The following is a 19,183-nucleotide window of genomic DNA, read 5'->3' on the forward strand; positions in this document are numbered from 1 at the left end:
AAAAAAAAAAAAAGAAAAGAAAAGAAAAGAAAGCCCTGAATTTGAACCTCGCACTTGAACCCTTCTCAGGAACGGACCCACCGCCATGGGAAAAACTCAATGGGGGTTTCCTTCTTATCGGGAAAAAGCTGCCGATTGGCAGGTCCGGACAAGACAGCCACACTACTCGTAGTAGTTTGTGGACACTAACATGCACCTGGCTTCCATAATGATTCTTCTGCTCACAAATTAAACATGTCTTACTCCAATCACCGTCGTTGGTTCCCTGGAACCCCTTCAGGGCCAATGACAGTTTCCCCTACGCAGGGCGCGTGGATCTTTGTCTTAAGGCAACTCAATTCGAATCAGGGCATCGATATCACCTGATTACTATAATCCCCTCCCTCTGGAGAGGCACGGCGATTTCATTCTCCGTTCCAAAGATACGTACTCCGTTGTGTCAAGATATACCGTAACCACATTAATCTATCTCAATAATTAAATTTAATCTGCGGCAATTTTTCTTGTTTGACCTCTCCACCGTCTAACCGTGCACCGAGGTTTTCGATAGATAGGGGGGGGGGAACTGATGATCCCGAGAGCACCACTTACTCCAGCTACCAGTGGAACACTCTCCCAATCAAGGAAGCCTAACGGTTCTCCCGACTATTTATGACCGGGACTCCAATCTTCGGGGACTCTTGGTGTTCTTGGTCATTCAGCTGTGTTAGATAAGAGAAAATGTCTGTCTCCCATAGCGAGAGAATAGATGAGGGAAACGAAAAGAAAAAAGAAAAGAAAAAAGTCCACTTGGTTCTATAATTAGGATTCTTTTAGGAAATTTCTCCGGACATGTTCACATAGCCACTGACAACCGTTGGAATGTGTGACGTCGTTCAGAGGCAAACCTTTTCTGAAAAGGAAGCCATTGTCAACTAAACTCCGCTGGTTTCAGCTGACAGCTACACAAATAGATTATGTTTAAAACATGTCGTTCATTCGGACCGAAAGATAACGAAACTAAGTTCGTCAGGTTTTTATGCAAACCGAATGCGCCATGGGGGGTTTAAATATATATATATATATAAATAAAGCATAAAATTGAAATAATAGGAAAGAGAGGGTGTCAGAGAGCGAGTGAAAATAAAAAAATAAAAAAAAAAAAAAAAAAGGAAAGGAAAGGAAAGAAAAGACAGAACTGAGATTTTTCTTACTCAATACCAATCAGAGCTAGTAGTCCGCTAATAATGGGGAAATAGTCAGGAAGTTAACTTGGCACCCTTAGCCCATTGATTGCAGTAATGATAGCCTGCTCTACTGAACTTTATTGGATTTGATAGCTGCTCCCAGCGACCAGTGACATTCTCCTTTTCTCACCTGGCCAACAGGGGTAGCTTCTGATGCATAGACTAACTGCCGCATGTATGTATGTACCTACATTAGCATAGTACATCCATCCATCCATACATACGATAGTAGATACATGCATGGACGGGTTAGCCAGGGCTCAAGATTTCTAATTCTATCATCCAGCAATGTTAACAGCGATAAACAAGACAAAACTTTCCCGGGCTTGATCTGCTCTGACATCATGGGCATGTGTGTGTATGTATGTACACATGTATGTGTGTGTGTACGCGCGCTTATCTCTCTCTCTCTCTCTCTATCCCTTAATTCCGTGCTTCATTTCTGAAGTATTCGTGCACTTGACGGCTCTTCTACTATTTTTCTGTTTACGGCAATTTCCTAATAATAAATAAACAAATAAAGGAAATTTGTGACTTATCTAATCGCGTTCCCCTGGCATCAATGCCGTTTTCGGTCTATATCAGCAATAATGCTCGCTGCTGCAAGGGACATTTGTCCCGTGTACATACGATGCCCTGTCACTTGTTTGAATAGATGGGTCTTTCAGATGATGACGCACTGGGACTAAATTCAAAGGACGGCGAAGGTTCATATCACATCAGTAATGCAGACTGGGGTGGTATTTGGTTTCTATGAGTTATCATTACTCGAGTGCCTGCCAGAGGCCTCCGAAAGCCATTATTGATATCTCACTGGCAACCCCTCCCACGTATGTTCTGGACTATCAACTAACTACAGCTGACGTTGCTCAAGGCAGATCGTTCGAATCATCCCTATGATGAGTCATGTTGAGACCAACCTTTTGCATACGTGCAAGGCCAGTCGGACCACAAGTGGCTAAAACAGAACTCATCCACAGGAGGCCACATCTAAACACAACCTGACATTTCCGGACATGCGTACAATCCCACTCGTGCTTCCACTCCATTTGCTACGGCTCAGATCGTGTGGCACCTGTACCACGTTGCTCGAATCGCCTGGACAACATTCCACAAAGTTCCAACACCCCGCAAACAGTTCACCCTTGTTGATTATCCCTTTGCTTTCCCTTACCTTCATATTTCCCCCCCATTCTTTTCTTCTTCTTTTTTTTTTTTTTTTTTTTATTTCCGAAAATCAAGAAAAGAGGATCACAGGTGTCAGACCACTTCTCTTGTATCATAACGTCATACTGTCGTTACGTTACACTCCACGATATTTGAAAATCTTCCGCTCTTCAGATTTCTCCGCGCGCCTAACTTGATGTGATGTCATTTTAAAGCAGTTGAGATGAAACAGTGGCTCGAAGCACTGCCCATCCGTTCAACGGCAGCCCGGCATCTATCGAATGGGTCTTTTCACAAAATTCTTGGCAATGTTGGGGCGAACGGTGTCTTTGACCAAAACTAACTCTTTCTCGCATGGGTCCGACGAGTAGGTGACGGAAACCCCACTGTAGACGTTTCGGCCGTCCTTCCATCGGTTGAACACCTCCAAAACCTTGCGAGCAACGGTTGTGCTCGTGAAGACAGCCGTTGCTACCGCCCGATTAGCTGGGATTTGGTCTATAGGAGACCCATAGTTTTTGTGCTACTAACTCACCATTACCAGAATTAAAGACCCAGAGGAAATCAATATTCCCTGGTCCAGCCAAAGTACGGATGTCCTGCTTCCATTTTTCTGGCGACATATTGTCGGCGAAGAGCCGCTTCCTTGCGAATGACAGACGACGACGCTCTCGGATGGGCTGGTTCATCCGACGGTGGTCGTCGTTCCAATCAATAATCTCAACCAATTCAACGCGGTAGCCGCACCCAAAACGCCCGTAGCCAAGCATTTGCTCCATCTCCTGGTTAGACTTCAGGAAAGCAAGCGCCTGAGACGCATGCTGGAAGGTCACTCGCGTCCTTCCGTTGGTTTCAAGTCGGATGTCCTGTAATGGACCCTCATGGATACGGGTAGTAAGATACTGAATGATCTCTTTGGAGGTTTTGCCATAAATACGAAGGACTCCTGCCTTGGCCTCTGGGATTTCTGGAAACATGGATGCAGAAAGTGCGACGTCCGAGATTCCTGGCATTCGAGTATCGCCATTCTCGTCATTGTTCGAGCTCTGCTTGGACAAAGCGGCCGGCCCCATGGACAACGGAGCCATGAAATGACCCACCCCTTGAGGTTGGGCTGGAAGGCTTGAGGTAGAACCAGCGACCTGAGCCCAGCTTCCAGTCGTTGGGAGCTGGGCGTCAGACGGGGTATTCTGCAAGGCGCTGGTTTGACAGGTGATGCTGTCTTTTTCCTTCTCGACCTCGTTCATGAGAGCCACGACAGCTTGTTGCTGAATCATATTGTGATTACTCACGGTGTTCTGGCAGTTTGTAGCCTGCTTCTGTTACTGAGACTAATCCTGTGTCAGGATGTTGGTAGAGCAGCTTACCACATCAGCGAATTCGCTAGTGGGAATATGCTCAACAGCCTCGGAGAAGACATTGACAATCATAATGCTCAGTTTGCCAATCTCATTTGCAGCATTGTGCTGCTCGTGCTTGCGGAACTTGTTCACTCAGCAGTGGCTTCCATAATTTCATCTGTGGTGCGAGAGACGCTTACATGACATGCGATGCGGTTAAGGTGACCCAGGGCCTCAGCCATGGCTGCTTCAACAGAGTAGCTTGCCATCATGACGGGACCCAACCTGATATAACGGAGCCGCTGCTACTAACCTTCTCAATAGATAAGATAGTGCCCTGGAGGGCACTCGTGTTCGTGGAAGAGTATCTGAGGGCTCCTTACCAGCGCGGTCAGAATTAGTGATGGATACGCGCGGGTACGACGAGGTCGATGGAGTCTCATACCGTTCAAAGCCTCCCTAGGGCTCTGTCGACTGGCCTTCAGGTTGAACACACGTCGAGGAAATACTTGCGGGAGATAGTGTGGCAAATTGGTGGGTATAGAAACAAAGGCACTGATGGCGATGAGAGATCCCAAGAAGGCAGTTGCCGCGGGTAGGTGGTGTATTGGAAGGATGTGGGATACCGTCAGTCAGTCCGCTACAGAAAGTGCGTCAAACAGCCTTTCTGCTCAAAATTCTCAGCTCTGTTGTCGCTAGACTATTAGACTGCTAGAACACCGAGCAAATGCTTTTGACAGACCACACTTCCGTAGAGAACTCTGGACAGTACTAACGATCGAAGAAACAGGGAGTGGGCGATGATTGATAGGGGAAGGAAGAGAGGCGATACCTTGAGAAAGGATGGGAGAGGAAGAAGTAGGGAGTGATGGCGGAAAGAAAAGAGAGAAAGCAGTGTGTCTGCATTGGGACAGAGGAGGGGAGTTGTCACCTGAGTCCATACTTGAATGAGTGAATTGATATCGTAGTAAACAAAGAAGACAACCACAGGAAAGCCATTGCCTACTATATAACGGACTTCACATATTTCTCACCCGCCTCAATGGTGGTCAGAATGATGTGTTATATCCTTAGAATAAATTATTGACTTGATAATATCTCTTCTTCTATGTACGGTTGTCTTTCTTTACTGTAGGGTAGCACTTGTGTTTAATATTCAGCACACTGCCATATGATACTAGGAGACAACCTTCCCCCTCTTTTTCTTACATAACTCTGTGAAGAATTAGGATACCATGAAATCAACATGGAAACACCCTTGTGAGATATCTGAATGATATTTGAGAGATGTATAATACACATCTCGGGTCCCATCAATATACATGCCAGAAACAAACGAGCTTGTCCTGTGCAAACTGCGCCTTTTTGCAAAGCAGTTATCTTGTAAAACATCCCAGCGATGGCACTAGTTCAGCCGGACCATCTCAAGACCATCAAGGCTGACATATTTTGGAAGTTCATATCTCATATCTTCGTCGCCAGTCAGGCGGAAAGAGGCGGAAACTGTCTCACGAAGCTGCGCGAAACATTAGCTCTTGACTTCCCCTAACAAGAAAAAAAAAAAAAAAATCCTATCTCAGAGATCGGTTCATAACATACTGAGCAGGACATTCATAGCCCGTTGGGTTCTTGTTCAGATAGAGCTGGTGGTACTCCTCCGCATCCCACCATTGACCGGCAGGCACAATGACCGTGGAGAGAGGCTGTTTGTACCACTCCTGGCTCACCTTCTCTGATACATCCTTGGCGATCTGCTCTTGCTCGTCTCCGTGAGTGAAGATGACGCTACGGTACTGAGTGCCGACATCGGGTCCCTGGCGGTTCAAAGTGGTGGGGTCGTGCATGCGGTAGAAGAATTCCAGAAGAGAACGGTAGGTAACGATGGAGGGGTCAAACGTCACCTGCACCGCTTCGGCATCTAGCATATAGTAAAGAAAAAATCATCCTCGATTAGCTTCATAGGTTGTAACGAAGTATAGACATTAATACTTACGGCCGGTATCTCCGGTGCACACAGCCCGATACGAGGGCGACGCCATCGATCCACCGCAATAACCAACCTTCGCATCTAGGAGACCTTTCCCATTACCAAAGTTCTTGCGGAACAGGTGCTCGACGCCCCAGAAACATCCAGCTGCCAGCGTGGCGATTTGCGTGTTGTTGGACATGTTGTGTGATGCAGATTCAGGTGTTAAAGAGAGAAATGGAGCGCTGGTGGAGAACGGACGGAAAATTCTTGAAAATAAGGTCGAGCCAATCGCGGGTGCGGCGAAAGCCATTCAACTGATTTTTTACGTGATACTGGAGCAGTTAATTTGCTTCGCAAATCAATCTGTCTCGAGGGTTTCCGCTGAGGGTTACCGGCAAATTTATTGAGACAATTCAACCAACTGTCAAGTTTAAATTGAACCTGTCAGGTTCAATATTAGTTGTGTGAGTTCCCAGGTAGTTTCTAGCAGCACCAGTCTAGATAATTAGTTAGTCATTGGAACTAGAAGGAAATATGTTGAGGGAGGGAAATCGGACTTCTTTCTATGGCATGCATTCCTTTATTTGTCAGATTGCGGAGGAGTTTCTGCAGTGGCGTCATTTCGCGCAATGACATAATGCCTGGCTAGTTAATTAATTTTAATTTAGAATCTCTCAGTGCCGAACTCGAGACCGAAAATAGATTAAAGTAGAGACAACAGCCTTGGCTTCGTATTGTATGAAACACCTTTCAAACGACGCATCCGATATTGTACACGTTCCGGAAACATTATATGCCATACACATAGAAGAGACAGAAAAAAAGAAAGAAAAAAGTTGAACATCGAATAGAAATTAAAACTCCAGCATGTTTCCAAATCATTTGGTGAAGTTCTCAGCACAACAGAACGAGGTGAACGGTATAACCCGGATACCGGACCTCATGGTTGGCGTCGAAAATATAAGTTAAGAAAAAAGCAAATGGTATCTATTCTCCCAAACACCGTTCCCAAGTATTGGTAAAACACCACCCCGAATGCAATGCGAAAAGCCCTGAATCAGCAATTAAATTCACCTCAATCCTGCTCCAGAGTTGGAATAGAGGCTCTCGGAGGGCCTTTGGAGATTGGGGGTTGCCATAGCGCTGAGTCGAATAGCGTCCCTGCTGGTGAGACTAATGTCTCGGGGCCGAATTTCCCCTCCAAAAGTGGTTCGTCGTCCGGTATTCTTCATAATGGGAAGAGTTCGGGGTCCCAGAACGCCCGGTTTAGCCTCGTGCTCCTTCTCACCCTTGGCCATTCTTCTTGCCTGCGCAGTGAACATAGTGTTTTCAGGTGGAGAGCTGCCATAGGTTGCAGACCCCGGACTCCGGCGACGATGAACCCGAAGAAAATTGGCAGAAGCACCAGCGCCGAAATGTCCACCGGAAATGCGCCTCATTGCCGAACTGATCCGGATGGCGTCGTCTTTGTTTGCCTTCCAGCTTTCTTTATTGTCCGAAGCGGGACTATTGGTGTAGCTTCCACTCGAAGTACGAACCGCGATCCTAGAGGGACGGTCAACCGATGCGCGGTTCAGAAAGCTGCTGTTCTCGATGTTGCGGAGGGGAGAATGTTCACCGTCTGAGGCAGGGAGCGAGGTCGAAGGAGGAGGCGCAATTGGTGAGCCGCTAGTTTTCTTGGAGAGGAAGCCGGCTTTGAATCGGTTGTTCTTTGGGACATGCAATGTTGGCTCCGGCGGGGCAGAGACTGGTGAAGAACCATACGAAGGACTGATATTCCGACTGGGCACTGGAATGCCACGCGGGACGGGTGACGTTCTAGGCAATGGAGGCTCATAGGGACTGCCTTGGGGGCCTTCGGGGAAAAGTTGTGCCCGCGGCTTTTGCGGCGTCTTCTGAAACTCGGCCAAAGAACCGTCTTGCTCGTCATCCTTCCAACGTACGCTTCGTTTCGTTGACTTGGCCTGAGACTTCTTGGGTGAGAATGTGACACTCTTCCGGCCAGCACCCAACCTACGGCGTCGGGGCGAACCCTTGCCGGGCGAGGCAGGTGCTGTCGGTGCCAAGCTTATAGGTGCAGCGAGAGTCTTGCCAGCAGGGAGTGCTGCAAGACTCACTCTCTTCTTCGGCTTAGGCGACATGGCCTTGGAAGGGCTGAATGTCTGAGCTGGCGGCAAGCTGCCATCTGGTTTTACAAGACTTGATGTTACAGTAGAGCACGAGTCGAGCATCTTGGAAAGAATACTCTTGCCCGCCTCAACAGCTTCGTCTTCGCTCATTTTCATAATATCCTCAATTGCAGATATGGCCTCAAATTGAGCCTGAAGCAGCAGCTGTACGGTTTCCGCTTCCCCTGCCTTCTCTTGTTCTGCTACCGCCGAAAAAGCATCACGCTCTGCGTTTGATTTCAGGAGCTCTGCTTCGCGATGAAGGTTGGCAAGGTCACTGTTATCGTTGATTCCAAAGTCTTGGAGTTGACGAACGGCGTGCTCAACGGCCGAGTTAATGCCTCTGTCCCAAGTGCTCCTAGCCAGCCGTTGGTGGTAGTGCTGCCTACTACTCTCCAACTCAAGGAGAACACCTTGTGCCGTTCTGCGAATGGCCTGGAGATTCGCTAAGGGCTCCTCATTCTCGGAATTTGCACATACACTGTCAAAAGCAGCAATCCACGAAGACAGCATACCGATCCTGCGGCTAACCTGTCTTGATTTAATCATGTTGGCAGTCCTTTCCTGCCTCTCGGGCAATGAGTGTTCATAAGCATTCCGGATACGAGAGATTCCTTCGCGGACCACTGCGTCTTTCTTTTCCGTCTGCTTCTTAAACTTCGCAAAAGCGATTCTCTCGTAGTCTTTCTGTTGAGCTTTAAGTTCGTTAATCAGATTCATTTGTTCATCGATCTTCACCAGGAAGTCTTTAACGTGACGATTGACGTTGAACACATTCCTCGTAACTTTGGTTTGGATATTCTTCGCTCTGTTGGCATAACGCAGTGTGTTTTGGGTCTCGTCGAAATGCTGGCTGGAGGGACTAACACAGACAATCATCACTGTTTTGCAGTTGCCACCCAATGAGAACTTTAAGAGCCGAGTGAGCTTCGAGTTTCTGTATGGAACATGGTTTCGTTTCCGAGGGTCACAGAGGGCATTGATGCAGCTACCCAACGCGAGGAGCGATTTGTTAATATTCGCACCTTCGAACAGCCTCTCGCCTCTGTTCTTCGTGGCACTTGCACGCTCACTACCGGCAAGATCAATTATGCTCAGTGTTGCCATTGTGTGTGGTTCATTGACATCAGCGTTGCGATCCTTTTGGGCAACATTGATTTGGAGAACTGCATGTGACCGTGAAGAGGTGGCGTTGGCCTCTGTCGGGGACATCGTGCGACACTCGTTACCCTTCATGATCATATCCATCACCTGCTGCACACTTTGGGGGTGGTGGCTTGACAGCCCAGATACTGAAACCGATTTGTTCGAGTCTTCCCGCAGCATTAAGCCTCCTTTGCTACCACCAGGTACAAGGAGGTCACGGATTGTTTCGTTGTAGATTTCCAGGTACGAGAGAGAAATTTCTGTAGCTTTCTCTCCCGATCTTTCGTCGATACGTTCAAACAACTCTTGCATAGTCATGAAGATTATACCAGGCTGCTGAGCCGTTCCAGTAATTGTATGGGTCTTTCCACATCCGGTCGCACCATATGCGAAGACTGTGGCGTTGTATCCATCAAGAACACTGTCAAGAAGCGTGCGTGTTGTCGCTTCATACACCTCTCCTTGGGAGGCATTCTGGTCAAAGATACGGTCGAAGGCAAATGTCTGGTCTTTAACGCGTTTGCCGTTGGGGACAACACTTTTCGAGAACTTCTGTACCGGACTGTCTTCCGGAGGGTCGAAGACTCTAAGGAAATTTGGTCAATTATTGTAAGGAACGGAGACATATTTGCACTGCACTCACAAGCACCTATCATCGATAACCTTGATAATCGATCGAATACCCTTCTGGTTGAGCTTTGGTGTTGGCGCTCCAGCCAAAGAGCCATCTCCAAGAAAGAGAGGGCCATCTTCACATTTAGAGATCTGTGCCGCCTCCCTGATCGTGAAAGGCCTCACTCTAACTGCAACGGTGATAGACGAAGCGTCACTTGGAATCGCCATATTGTTGTTTATCGAATATGAAAGTGGTGTTACCTCCCTCCAAGCGGAAAGCGAGTCTCAGGTCGAGATTATCGGCGCGGGGAGGGCAGTTGTCGAAATATCCAGCGACGCCCTACACCGACGACGTGTCGAGACAACGATGAGGCGACGAAGAGATAAGAAATTGAAGAACGAGCTCATCGACGAAGAATGTTGACTGTGGACCTATTTCCCGACAGCCCCAGAATTTCCCCTGTTGAGTTACGCTGAGGTGCTAGTGTGAGCTTCAAGCCACTTGCGGGACTGTTGACACGGGGGCTTGTTGTGTCAACTCGCCGTTGCCCCGGACGACTGCTAGTGCGTGCTCATAGCATGTCTGTGTTCCTTGGCTTAACCTAAAACCATGGAAAGTTCTGGCACTTGCCTGCGGTCACCCACTAACACCACATACCAAGCTTTCTAACACAACGCACTATGTTAATCCTGATTGGTCCGTTCTTACTTGGAGCTATCCCTTGCAATCCATGCCGCTCGATTCTAATCAATTTCATAGTCCAACTACGTTTGATTGAGAATACTCCGTAGGTAGCAGTCTATTGAAGAACCCCAGATTCCTTTTCTTATCAGATGGCGCTTGTTACACAGATGATTTTTCTGTTTGATCTATTTTTAGTGCTTTTTGCTAGTCATTTGCCATCTTTGTTTCCTCCGAGGGTCCCCCTCTATACCTACAGAGTAGATGTTGATCGTTTTCTAGGTGATTAAAAAGCTGACCCCATATTGACACCCAAGGATCCACTAAATGGCGATCCAACCGTTCTCCGGAGTATGTTACGTATAACACACCAACATGGCTCCGAAAGAGTATATTTCCACATTTATTAGGAAATAGACAGACAAAACCGACGGCATGATATACCAAGGACTACGCACTAGGGAGAATATGCAGACCGCTACAAGCGAGGGCTACAGGATTGTATACAGATGATTCTAAGGGTCCGTGTCAAGTCAATGTATATTCTCAGCCACCCAGTGAAAGATCATGAACGCCGTCTAATAGCACCACGTCCCAGCCCTGCGCCAGACCCATGGAATAAAAAAAAATACAATAAAAATAAAATACCCATCAAGATAGAAAGTATATGGTCTAATTTAACTTTCCTCCTCTTCATCATCCAAACTAGGAAGAACAACATCCCAACCAGGGTCCTCTAGTTCGAGGTCAATCAGTTCATCAGTCGTTTCAGTTTCCTCTCCGCGCTTCCGAAACCTGAAAGCAACTGGCTGTCCATTTCTAATTTCAGCTGCTTGTAAGCTCAGAGGGGCTGCAGATCTCCTCCCCGCCCCTCGTTTTGGTGCTTCATCTTCATCGAACTGCGGCGTTTGAAACTCAAGCTTAGTCCAACCCTTTCCTAGATCATTTTTGTCTACTGCAATACCAAGTTCAATATCTGATGAGTCTTCCGGTACCGGGTCGCCATTGATTTCTGTTAGACCGCGTGAATGAAGGGCTCGAAGAAGTGTGGCTTGGGCGGTTGGAATCGTTGCGGAAGGTGGGAGCATCAGGAGCACAGTCATCTTGTGCTTTTTGAACAGTAGCGTCCAACTTAGAGAATCAGGCTGTGACTATATCATCATAGAAAGTCAGCGAAATCGTGTTCGCTCTTCACGCACAGGTAGCGAGTCATTAAGTCAAGCTTACCATGATGTAATTTTGATTTGGTTGTTGATGGATAAGTTTAGTAGGCCCCCGGAATTCCTTTTTCCCACAGTTTTTGAGTTGTCTCCTGAGTTGTTTAAATTAGAAATAAGGTAACCCCAGGCTCGAATTCTAAAGCAAAGGATAAAGGTGCATTGGAAAAGACCTCTTTGATTTCCCGATACGGGTGCCGTTGCCTTTATTGAAAGCACGTGACCGCCTTTGAATGTTTCTGAACACTGACACACTGATGGTTTATATTAGCCCAAGAATATATTGGTAGGCTTAGCATCCAACTAGCCTGTACCCCGTAAAATAGCTATACATCATTGTTCTAAAATTATTGCAAGGTACGAGGAACTGCCAGATACCCCGGCTTGTGAGGGATTTGGGACACCGCAGATTGTTGGATATGGTAGTAGCTATATTGGGGGGAAAGGAAGAGTTTACAGTATACTTATTGGGGTTTTATTGGTTGGTATTACCTAGGAGAAAAGCGACCTATACATATATCTATTTCCGGATGGGGTTGAGGGTATGGTGTTACTTCTGAGATGAGCCCGCGTTCTGCTTCGTTCTTGAGGGTATATAACTACCTAAATATTATTCTTGCTTTATGTATTCCTCCTTTCTTCTTATATTGACTATACTCTATTCCATATCCACTTGAGCATCCTTATCAAGTAAATTAATCGAAACACTCCAACATGTAAGCAAATTACTTAATAAGTGTCCACCTAACTCTCCATGGTTTAAACCGCAATCATACAGTAGCTATCAAAATAATCCTACACTAAGCAGCCTTCTTCCAAGACATAGATTACTCAGAACAAAGACAATCACCTAGATTGACCGGTTGCAGTACCACCTAATACTTTTCGAGTTCTGATCTGGATATCGGGTATAATATATATTGTATACTTCGTACGACAGAGTTAACTAACGTATTTCACTGGTGAGCGGGCCACACCAACGAGCGGACCACCTCCGTATCCCATACTAAGCAGTCACTTTTTAAGGTCCAATACCTCAACTATCATTAGCTATAGTATAATAATATACTTATAGAAGCTATATATAGGCTTACAGAACATGTCTTTCTATTTTATATAACTATAACTTATTTTAATTCTTATAATATTAGTATAAAATAACTCGTTGGTGTGGCCCGCTCACCAGTGAAAGTGGTTGCAGATAAGTTACTAAAGCTAGCCTTACCTAAGCCACACGGCGCTGAGTCGGACCGAAATCAGAACAGGAAAGTCAATACAAACCCATGTTGTCGCAGAGAGCCAGCTTCATTGGAATTTGAATAACGCCTTATCTGCTCTATAGCCTGTACTATCTCCCACTATCTCCGATTCACATCTACAATACAAAATCTTATTGAGTTCATTTGTCACCATGGACTCCCACCAATCATCAGACGCGCACCCTCGAGGCTCAACAACATTAATGGAGATACTCCACTGGGATAAGCTCTTTGAATCGGATGCGCCCCCCAGACTTGGAATTGAAGTCGGAAGACGTCTACCCTACACCGCCATGTCGGCCTTCTCAGTTGGTATGATCATCGGGTCGTCTCACGGAAGTAAAAAGTCAGCATATCGCTTCCGTGCCGAGAACGCTCATCGCTTTCCGACGACATCGACCGGATGGTTCCAATACCACAAAACGAAGAACTACACGGCAATTGTTGGGGGAGTCAAAGAGGGAATGAAAATGGGATTAAAACTAGGCTTCGGTGCACTTGCATTCTGTCTATTCGAAGAAACAGTGGATTATGCCCGGCATGACCGGAGAGACTTCCTGTCTACAGTGACAGCTGGGTTATCATTCTCTGGCATCTACAGTTTGTTAGGTTCGTTTCTTGTTGATGCTATAAATTGATTTAGAAGCAAGTACTAAGCGTCGCCTGTGTTTAGCTCGTCACGATGTTTACACTGCTGCTCGCACGACAAAACTTGGGCTGAAGCTGAGTCTGGTGTACGGACTTATGCAGGACGCTCTAGAATCTTTGAAGGGCAATCGACCTGCTTACGTTAATTTCCTTCTGGGAAATCGCCGGTCGAAGACGGAATGAAGATTCGACGTATTTGACCAACGAGTCGTGATCTCTGTGCCGATGTCCTAATTGGTCTAGAGTCGATAGGATGTGATACACGCTGACGTGCTCCCCGTCTACCACCGGGCCACAAAACCGTACGGAAACCTGCTGTAAGCAATGGTCCCGAATCGGCAAGGTCTTTTGGGTCAAGCGCCGCCCCCTCGCACTGGCCCAACGCAACACTCTCCATTCCTCTCTATACGCACCTAGCTCTCGCCGGGTCACAGGTAGTCGCTGCCGCTCCCTGAGATGGGATCTTGCCATAACCCTCCGGACCGAATCTGTAGTGACCTAGCGATGAGGCTGAATTCATGCATTGATTGTCGTAACAGCGATTCAATGAGAACGGGAAAAGCGGATCTGAAATACCGGCGTCAATATTGTTTCTAACAGACTTACTACTAGTAGCTTACTCTACCTAATGCGTGGAAGCTACTACTAATTGAGGAGAAGTGGTGTACCAATCACCACCTATGATAAAAAGGTCTTTCGTTGCCTTAGGTATCAATGATAAATTGTATGGGATGTCAGGTGAAATGGGTGGCCCCTGCGCTGTCCCGCTGTCATATTGGATATTAATCCATAGTACTCCGTAGAGGAAAAATGTATCTTTAGTTGATGGGAGAGGAAAGGGTTTGCGAGGGAGTTCCTTTTGGAATATATACTGGTAGAGGAAAAAGTAAGAATAAATCGAATTAAATCGAAATAAAATGCGTAGAGAAATGTATAGGAGCAGATATGCATATATGCATTACTTTACTGTACGTATAACTTCAAAATCTACAAGGTATGTACTAATTTTCAGAGGAACTCCTAATAGGCTCCGTAGGTGGTAGGGATTGTACAGGATCCTCCCACTAATCCTTAGCGATGCATGCCTTAAATGCACGAAGCAAAGCAAGCAAACTGCTGTTCAATCGACGTAAAGCCAGCATAGGCGAAATGGCCCAATGATTTTGGGGTTTTATGGGTTGGGTGACGATCTTCAGCATGCATCTATTCTCACTGGCCCCAACCGACACTGTAGACTGTAAATGTACGTACCTCTCTGTGTTACTAGTTCCCTGTTCCCTACTGCGTCCAGCTGAAGTTTAATAAAGATCCCTACCCAAAATTTCTCAGTTCTCTCCTACTTCCCCTTCATCCAGTTTTCTTCTCTTATAGTTTGTTGGGTACATCAGACTAACTACCTCACTCAGTGCTTGCAATTGAGAGGGGCACAAGCTAGAGAAATATTCTTATATTCTGGTGATTTGTCAAGGAACTCCATAATTGCGAATCAGTGTCTCTAAGGTAGTGTTTCGGTGGTGAAGATCCCCCACTAACACCAGCTCAACTTTTGTCGCGTAAATGTATGTATTCTGGTTTTCCTTTTCCCTATCACGACACCTCCCTCCATCTCCGCTGACTGGGGACATAATGCTAAGGAAAAGAAACACACCAGTCTTTTAGTTTTCTCTCCTTTTTCTCCTTTTTACCCCTTCTTTTCTTTTTCTTTTCCCTAATTTTTTTTTCTTTTTTCTTTCTTTCTTTCTTTTTTTTTTTTCACGGGGCCTACCAATATTGGTATAAATTTCTGGTTCTTTTTTCTAGTGGTGAATCCTCACTGAACAGCAGAGGGTGCAACACAAGAAGCACGTCAAAAGAGCGGAGGGAATCCCAATTGATAAGGCGGGCACCACTTGGCTCGAGTTGGTTTAGTTCTTTTTATTTTGCTGGTAGGCGGAAAGTTCAAGTTCGCGGTGGAGCTCAACCGCAGCATCTATTCGGTGATCCCATTCCCCGCTTTCATGAATTAGTATTCGGCGGAAAGCTCTCTGTCTGGTCTGTGGGTTGCTGTCTCTCTAACCATTATGTTCACTTTTAGCTATTTCTTCCAGAATTTCCGTGGACTTTCGGCTTGTGTCCTATTGTCGTCTCAAACTCTCCGGGGTCTCGGATAATTCATTTGGCTCTCTTTAAACCTCCCCCAACGACGAAACGGTTCCGTTCTTTTCCTCCCCGCCCTCCCCGTGGACCGAAGATGCCATTCTGAAGCTCTCCCGTGATCCCCTCCCAAACAATTCTCGTCGACGTCATCGGTCCGTGGATTGCTTGCCGGAAAAAAAAATATACACTATATGCTACCTCTGGAAACTCTCGAACCTTTTCCATCTCTCCATCCCTCATTCTGTTAGACGCTTCTAAGAGGAACGCAACTAGTTCATCATGCGGCGCCATGGCAGGTCCGGCGGAGGCTCGACCAAAGCCCTCGCGCCGGTGTCTGATACGGTCTCGTTAATTCATTCATTCGACTCGGTCATGAATCCCAATCGCCCGGTCCGCCCTTCTCCCCTAGCCTTCTCTCATATTCAAGCTCTTCCGTTGGATTTGGTCGACCGATTGCGCTCGTTCCCATTGTTTCAATCTACTCCAGAGTCGTTTTTGAACGCGGTGGGACGACATCTGCGCCCTCAACTCAATCAAGCCAATGATTATATTTTGACGGAAGGGGACGAGGCCAAGGCGATATATTGGCTGGTCCGGGGTGCAGTCTCCGTTACTTCGCGCGATGGCGAGAGTGTATATGTAGATCTTGAGCCAGGCGCTTTCTTTGGTGAAATAGGCGTGCTGATGGATCGTCCGCGGACCGCCACCATTATCGCTCGCTCCAGATGTCTGCTGATCGTCTTAACGAAGGAAGACTTTAGAAATATCCTGCCTCACTTCCCAGATGTGGAGCAAGCCATCCGAGATGAAGCCCAAGAAAGGCTGATGCTCTTGGAGAAGAAGAAGAAGGAGACATCCGCGCCTCCAGTGGATGATATTATATCCCGCAGAGGGAATAAACGGCTGAGAGAAACTTTCTCTAAGGACATGTCTCTTGCGGAGCAAGAGGGCACGGCGTTGAACCGGAAGTCGGTCAACAAGAAACGCAAATCTCCCAGCCCTGGGTTAGCGGATGGAGTTTCTTCGAGCGCACTCGCCAACGGACTTGTTAACGTGCGTCTTTTACTCAAAGAATTACCTCTATTCGCCGGTCTACCAGGGGACATCCTTCATTTCTTAGGCCTTAACGCCCAACCCCGGTCGTATCCTCCGTTCACCGACATTATCAAGCAGGACTCCCAAGGGCGGGAGATCTACTTTATCGTTCGTGGCGAAGTTGAAGTATTGACGGAACGTACACACTCAGAGGATGCCTCGCACTCCGTGCCGAACACCATTGAACACCCGGGCTTTGAAGTGAAAGCGCGGCTAAAAGCAGGACAGTACTTTGGTGAGGTCGTAAGTCTTTCTCTAGCACCCCGCAGGACTGCAACAGTGCGTACTATCAATGCGGTTGAGTGCCTTATGATTAGCGGTGACGTCCTTGCCGAGTTTTGGGAGAAGTGCCCCCATGATGTTCGGGAGCAGGTGGAGAAAACTGCCAAAGAGCGGCTGCAATCGGCAGCTGATGGCGATGTCGTAATGGCTGAAGCGGACAGTGTTGGACAATTCGTTGGAGATAGCAACTTTAAAGTCAGCGCCTCGCGACGCCGGTCGATGCCCCTCCTCACACTCACGGAAACTGAACTGGATGGCCCGCATACCAACAAGGCAGACGACCAGGCCGTATTACGTCCCTCGGATCCAGATCCATTTCTCAATGTCGGCTTAGACAAGGTCCGATTGAAAAGTAGACGCGGATCCGTCGCTCCGTTGACGCCAGAGGAGGTCTCCGGGGAACAGCAACGGCCGTCACCACCATCTGAACCACGATCGACAAGCTCGTCGTTTCTCACGCTGCCCGAGGCCGCTGTGTCGACAACCCTCAAAACGCAGCGCGATTCGCACAAAGTGAATCGCGGCGTGTTTCCTGATAATATCTTGGTAAGGATTTTCAACCATCTAGAACTTCATCATCTTTTTCGAGTACGGGCAGTCTCTCTACATTGGTCAGAGATCATCAATACATCCACAGATCTGCTGCATGATCTGGACCTAAGCATGTATAATCGACAAATTACCGATGACGTGTTAGTGAAAATCATATGTCCATTCGTTGGGAATAGGCCCCGCTCTGTTGATATCAGCAATTGCTTTCATATCACCGATGAGGGATTCAATAAATTGGCTGCCACATGCGGCTCCAACGTCGCCGCGTGGAAGATGAAAAGTGTGTGGGACGTCACTGCATCCGCCATCCTTGACATGGCGAGCACCGCAAATGGACTGCAAGAGGTGGACTTGAGCAACTGCCGGAAAGTCGGGGACACGCTCTTGGCTCGGATTATTGGTTGGGTCATGCCTGGCCAACACAAAGATGAACCTGTGAAGACGAGTAAAGGGGTCCTTAAGCCCACCATGCAAACCACGACTGGTGCTGTCTTCGGTTGCCCCAAGCTGACGAAATTGACGCTTTCATACTGTAAACACGTCACCGACCGGTCAATGCACCATATTGCGTCCCATGCTGCTCACAGGATTGAACAAATGGACTTGACACGCTGCACCTCTATCACAGACCAAGGTTTCCAATATTGGGGGAACGCGCGATTCACCAATCTGCGGAAGCTTTGTTTAGCCGACTGCACCTATTTGACTGACCAAGCTATTGTTTATTTGACCAACGCTGCTAAGCAGCTACAGGAATTGGATCTGGTAAGGCGTCAGGCTCCAACTTTCGTCGAGTTTATCGCAAAGAGATATAAATATCCACTAACCTTTGAACAGTCATTTTGTTGTGCATTATCAGATACAGCAACAGAGGTCCTTGCTCTTCAGTGTTCTCAGTTGACTTATTTGAATATGTCTTTTTGTGGTTCTGCAATCTCCGACCCTTCGCTGCGCAGCATTGGCCTTCATCTTTTGCACCTGAAGCGACTATCGGTTCGTGGCTGCGTTCGAGTGACTGGCGCGGGGGTAGAGGCAGTGGCTGACGGCTGTAACCAGCTGGAGTCGTTTGATGTCAGCCAGTGCAAGAACCTCACGCCCTGGCTCGAAGATGGCGGACAATCGAAATATCAGAACAAGATCAGTTTTGAGACAGTGGCTCAAAATGGTAAAGTATTTCGATGACTACCGCACAATTCTAGCCCATCAGTATGGGCTCCACATCGTTTGTTGCTGCGCAATAGGATGGCCTTGTCGGCCTGGGTCACTTTACTACTAGTTGGCTCCTATATCATCTCACACATCCGAAAACTTATTGTTTAATATTTACTTTTCTTTCGTTATATTTTTCCCTCATGCCGCATTCACTTGGTCTACCTCGGTGTTCTGTTCCCAGGAGTTGTTTTCCTTCTTCACGGCCTTCAGTTTCTCACCTTATCATGATTGATGACCGTCACGGGTCTCTTGATTTGCGCTGGTGCAGGGCGCACTTGTCTCGCTTCGTTTCCTCCACCCTTGTGTCATTGTTCTCGATCGGGATGCTTTCCACGATTTCTGTCGACGTTAATATCGGCATGGCAGGAGTTTTACTCTGAAGGGAAGGGCATTTGGCAGCATAAATTGCTCCAGGATCAGCTTCGTTTTACATTGCATGGTGGGAGCTGATCAATCTCTGGTTTTCTTG

General features: G+C 47.2%; 6 protein-coding genes across 6 annotated transcripts; 2 read left to right on the forward strand and 4 right to left on the reverse strand.

Moving 5' to 3' along the window:
• Positions 1 to 2,667: 2,667 nt before the first annotated feature.
• On the reverse strand, positions 2,668 to 4,005 carry BDV27DRAFT_149989 (uncharacterized protein; the record flags this gene model as incomplete). The annotated part of the gene is made up of 3 exons (XM_032071158.1): positions 2,668 to 2,891; positions 2,929 to 3,712; positions 3,934 to 4,005. The coding sequence occupies 3 exons, from the start codon at positions 4,003 to 4,005 to the stop codon at positions 2,668 to 2,670; spliced, it is 1,080 nt and encodes a 359-aa protein (XP_031922034.1).
• Positions 4,006 to 4,910: 905 nt separating this feature from the next.
• Positions 4,911 to 6,254, reverse strand: BDV27DRAFT_60525 (peptide-methionine-S-sulfoxide reductase). The gene is made up of 3 exons (XM_032077068.1): positions 5,727 to 6,254; positions 5,333 to 5,651; positions 4,911 to 5,249 (listed from the first exon to the last, which is right to left on the reverse strand). Exons 1-3 carry the CDS (start codon positions 6,010 to 6,012, stop codon positions 5,216 to 5,218), a joined length of 639 nt encoding a protein of 212 aa, XP_031922035.1. The 5' UTR covers positions 6,013 to 6,254; the 3' UTR covers positions 4,911 to 5,215.
• Positions 6,255 to 6,405: 151 nt separating this feature from the next.
• On the reverse strand, positions 6,406 to 10,212 carry BDV27DRAFT_60533 (kinesin family protein). The gene is made up of 2 exons (XM_032077069.1): positions 9,660 to 10,212; positions 6,406 to 9,602 (listed from the first exon to the last, which is right to left on the reverse strand). Exons 1-2 carry the CDS (start codon positions 9,857 to 9,859, stop codon positions 6,773 to 6,775), a joined length of 3,030 nt encoding a protein of 1,009 aa, XP_031922036.1. The 5' UTR covers positions 9,860 to 10,212; the 3' UTR covers positions 6,406 to 6,772.
• Positions 10,213 to 10,641: 429 nt separating this feature from the next.
• BDV27DRAFT_136880 (uncharacterized protein) lies at positions 10,642 to 11,757 on the reverse strand. Its single transcript, XM_032068860.1, has 2 exons — positions 11,541 to 11,757; positions 10,642 to 11,464 (listed from the first exon to the last, which is right to left on the reverse strand). The coding sequence occupies exons 1-2, from the start codon at positions 11,541 to 11,543 to the stop codon at positions 10,991 to 10,993; spliced, it is 477 nt and encodes a 158-aa protein (XP_031922037.1). The 5' UTR covers positions 11,544 to 11,757; the 3' UTR covers positions 10,642 to 10,990.
• Positions 11,758 to 12,811: 1,054 nt separating this feature from the next.
• Positions 12,812 to 14,350, forward strand: BDV27DRAFT_60543 (uncharacterized protein). Its single transcript, XM_032077070.1, has 2 exons — positions 12,812 to 13,398; positions 13,463 to 14,350. Exons 1-2 carry the CDS (start codon positions 12,942 to 12,944, stop codon positions 13,618 to 13,620), a joined length of 615 nt encoding a protein of 204 aa, XP_031922038.1. The 5' UTR covers positions 12,812 to 12,941; the 3' UTR covers positions 13,621 to 14,350.
• A 1,370-nt stretch (positions 14,351 to 15,720) lies between these two features.
• Positions 15,721 to 18,769, forward strand: BDV27DRAFT_60552 (cyclic nucleotide-binding domain protein). Its single transcript, XM_032077071.1, has 2 exons — positions 15,721 to 18,267; positions 18,340 to 18,769. Exons 1-2 carry the CDS (start codon positions 15,853 to 15,855, stop codon positions 18,682 to 18,684), a joined length of 2,760 nt encoding a protein of 919 aa, XP_031922039.1. The 5' UTR covers positions 15,721 to 15,852; the 3' UTR covers positions 18,685 to 18,769.
• The last annotated feature ends 414 nt before the right edge of the window (positions 18,770 to 19,183 follow it).

This window comes from Aspergillus caelatus (assembly GCF_009193585.1).
Source record: "Aspergillus caelatus strain CBS 763.97 unplaced genomic scaffold BDV27scaffold_294, whole genome shotgun sequence".
In the NCBI taxonomy this organism is placed as follows: domain Eukaryota; kingdom Fungi; phylum Ascomycota; class Eurotiomycetes; order Eurotiales; family Aspergillaceae; genus Aspergillus; species Aspergillus caelatus.

What these genes read in the sequence shown, in the direction of transcription:
- BDV27DRAFT_60525 (XM_032077068.1), bottom strand. Translation starts at nt 6,012, where the DNA reads ATGGCTTTCGCCGCACCCGCGATTGGCTCGACCTTATTTTCAAGAATT. An exon ending in GTGCACCGGAGATACCGGCC is followed by an intron (nt 5,652 to 5,726) that starts GTAAGTATTAAT and finishes ACTATATGCTAG; the next exon opens with ATGCCGAAGCGGTGCAGGTG. An exon ending in GGCTATGAATGTCCTGCTCA is followed by an intron (nt 5,250 to 5,332) that starts GTATGTTATGAA and finishes TGTTTCGCGCAG; the next exon opens with CTTCGTGAGACAGTTTCCGC.
- BDV27DRAFT_60533 (XM_032077069.1), bottom strand. Translation starts at nt 9,859, where the DNA reads ATGGCGATTCCAAGTGACGCTTCGTCTATCACCGTTGCAGTTAGAGTG. An exon ending in GTTATCGATGATAGGTGCTT is followed by an intron (nt 9,603 to 9,659) that starts GTGAGTGCAGTG and finishes AAATTTCCTTAG; the next exon opens with AGTCTTCGACCCTCCGGAAG.
- BDV27DRAFT_60543 (XM_032077070.1), top strand. Translation starts at nt 12,942, where the DNA reads ATGGACTCCCACCAATCATCAGACGCGCACCCTCGAGGCTCAACAACA. An exon ending in TGGCATCTACAGTTTGTTAG is followed by an intron (nt 13,399 to 13,462) that starts GTTCGTTTCTTG and finishes GCCTGTGTTTAG; the next exon opens with CTCGTCACGATGTTTACACT.
- BDV27DRAFT_60552 (XM_032077071.1), top strand. Translation starts at nt 15,853, where the DNA reads ATGCGGCGCCATGGCAGGTCCGGCGGAGGCTCGACCAAAGCCCTCGCG. An exon ending in AGCTACAGGAATTGGATCTG is followed by an intron (nt 18,268 to 18,339) that starts GTAAGGCGTCAG and finishes ACCTTTGAACAG; the next exon opens with TCATTTTGTTGTGCATTATC.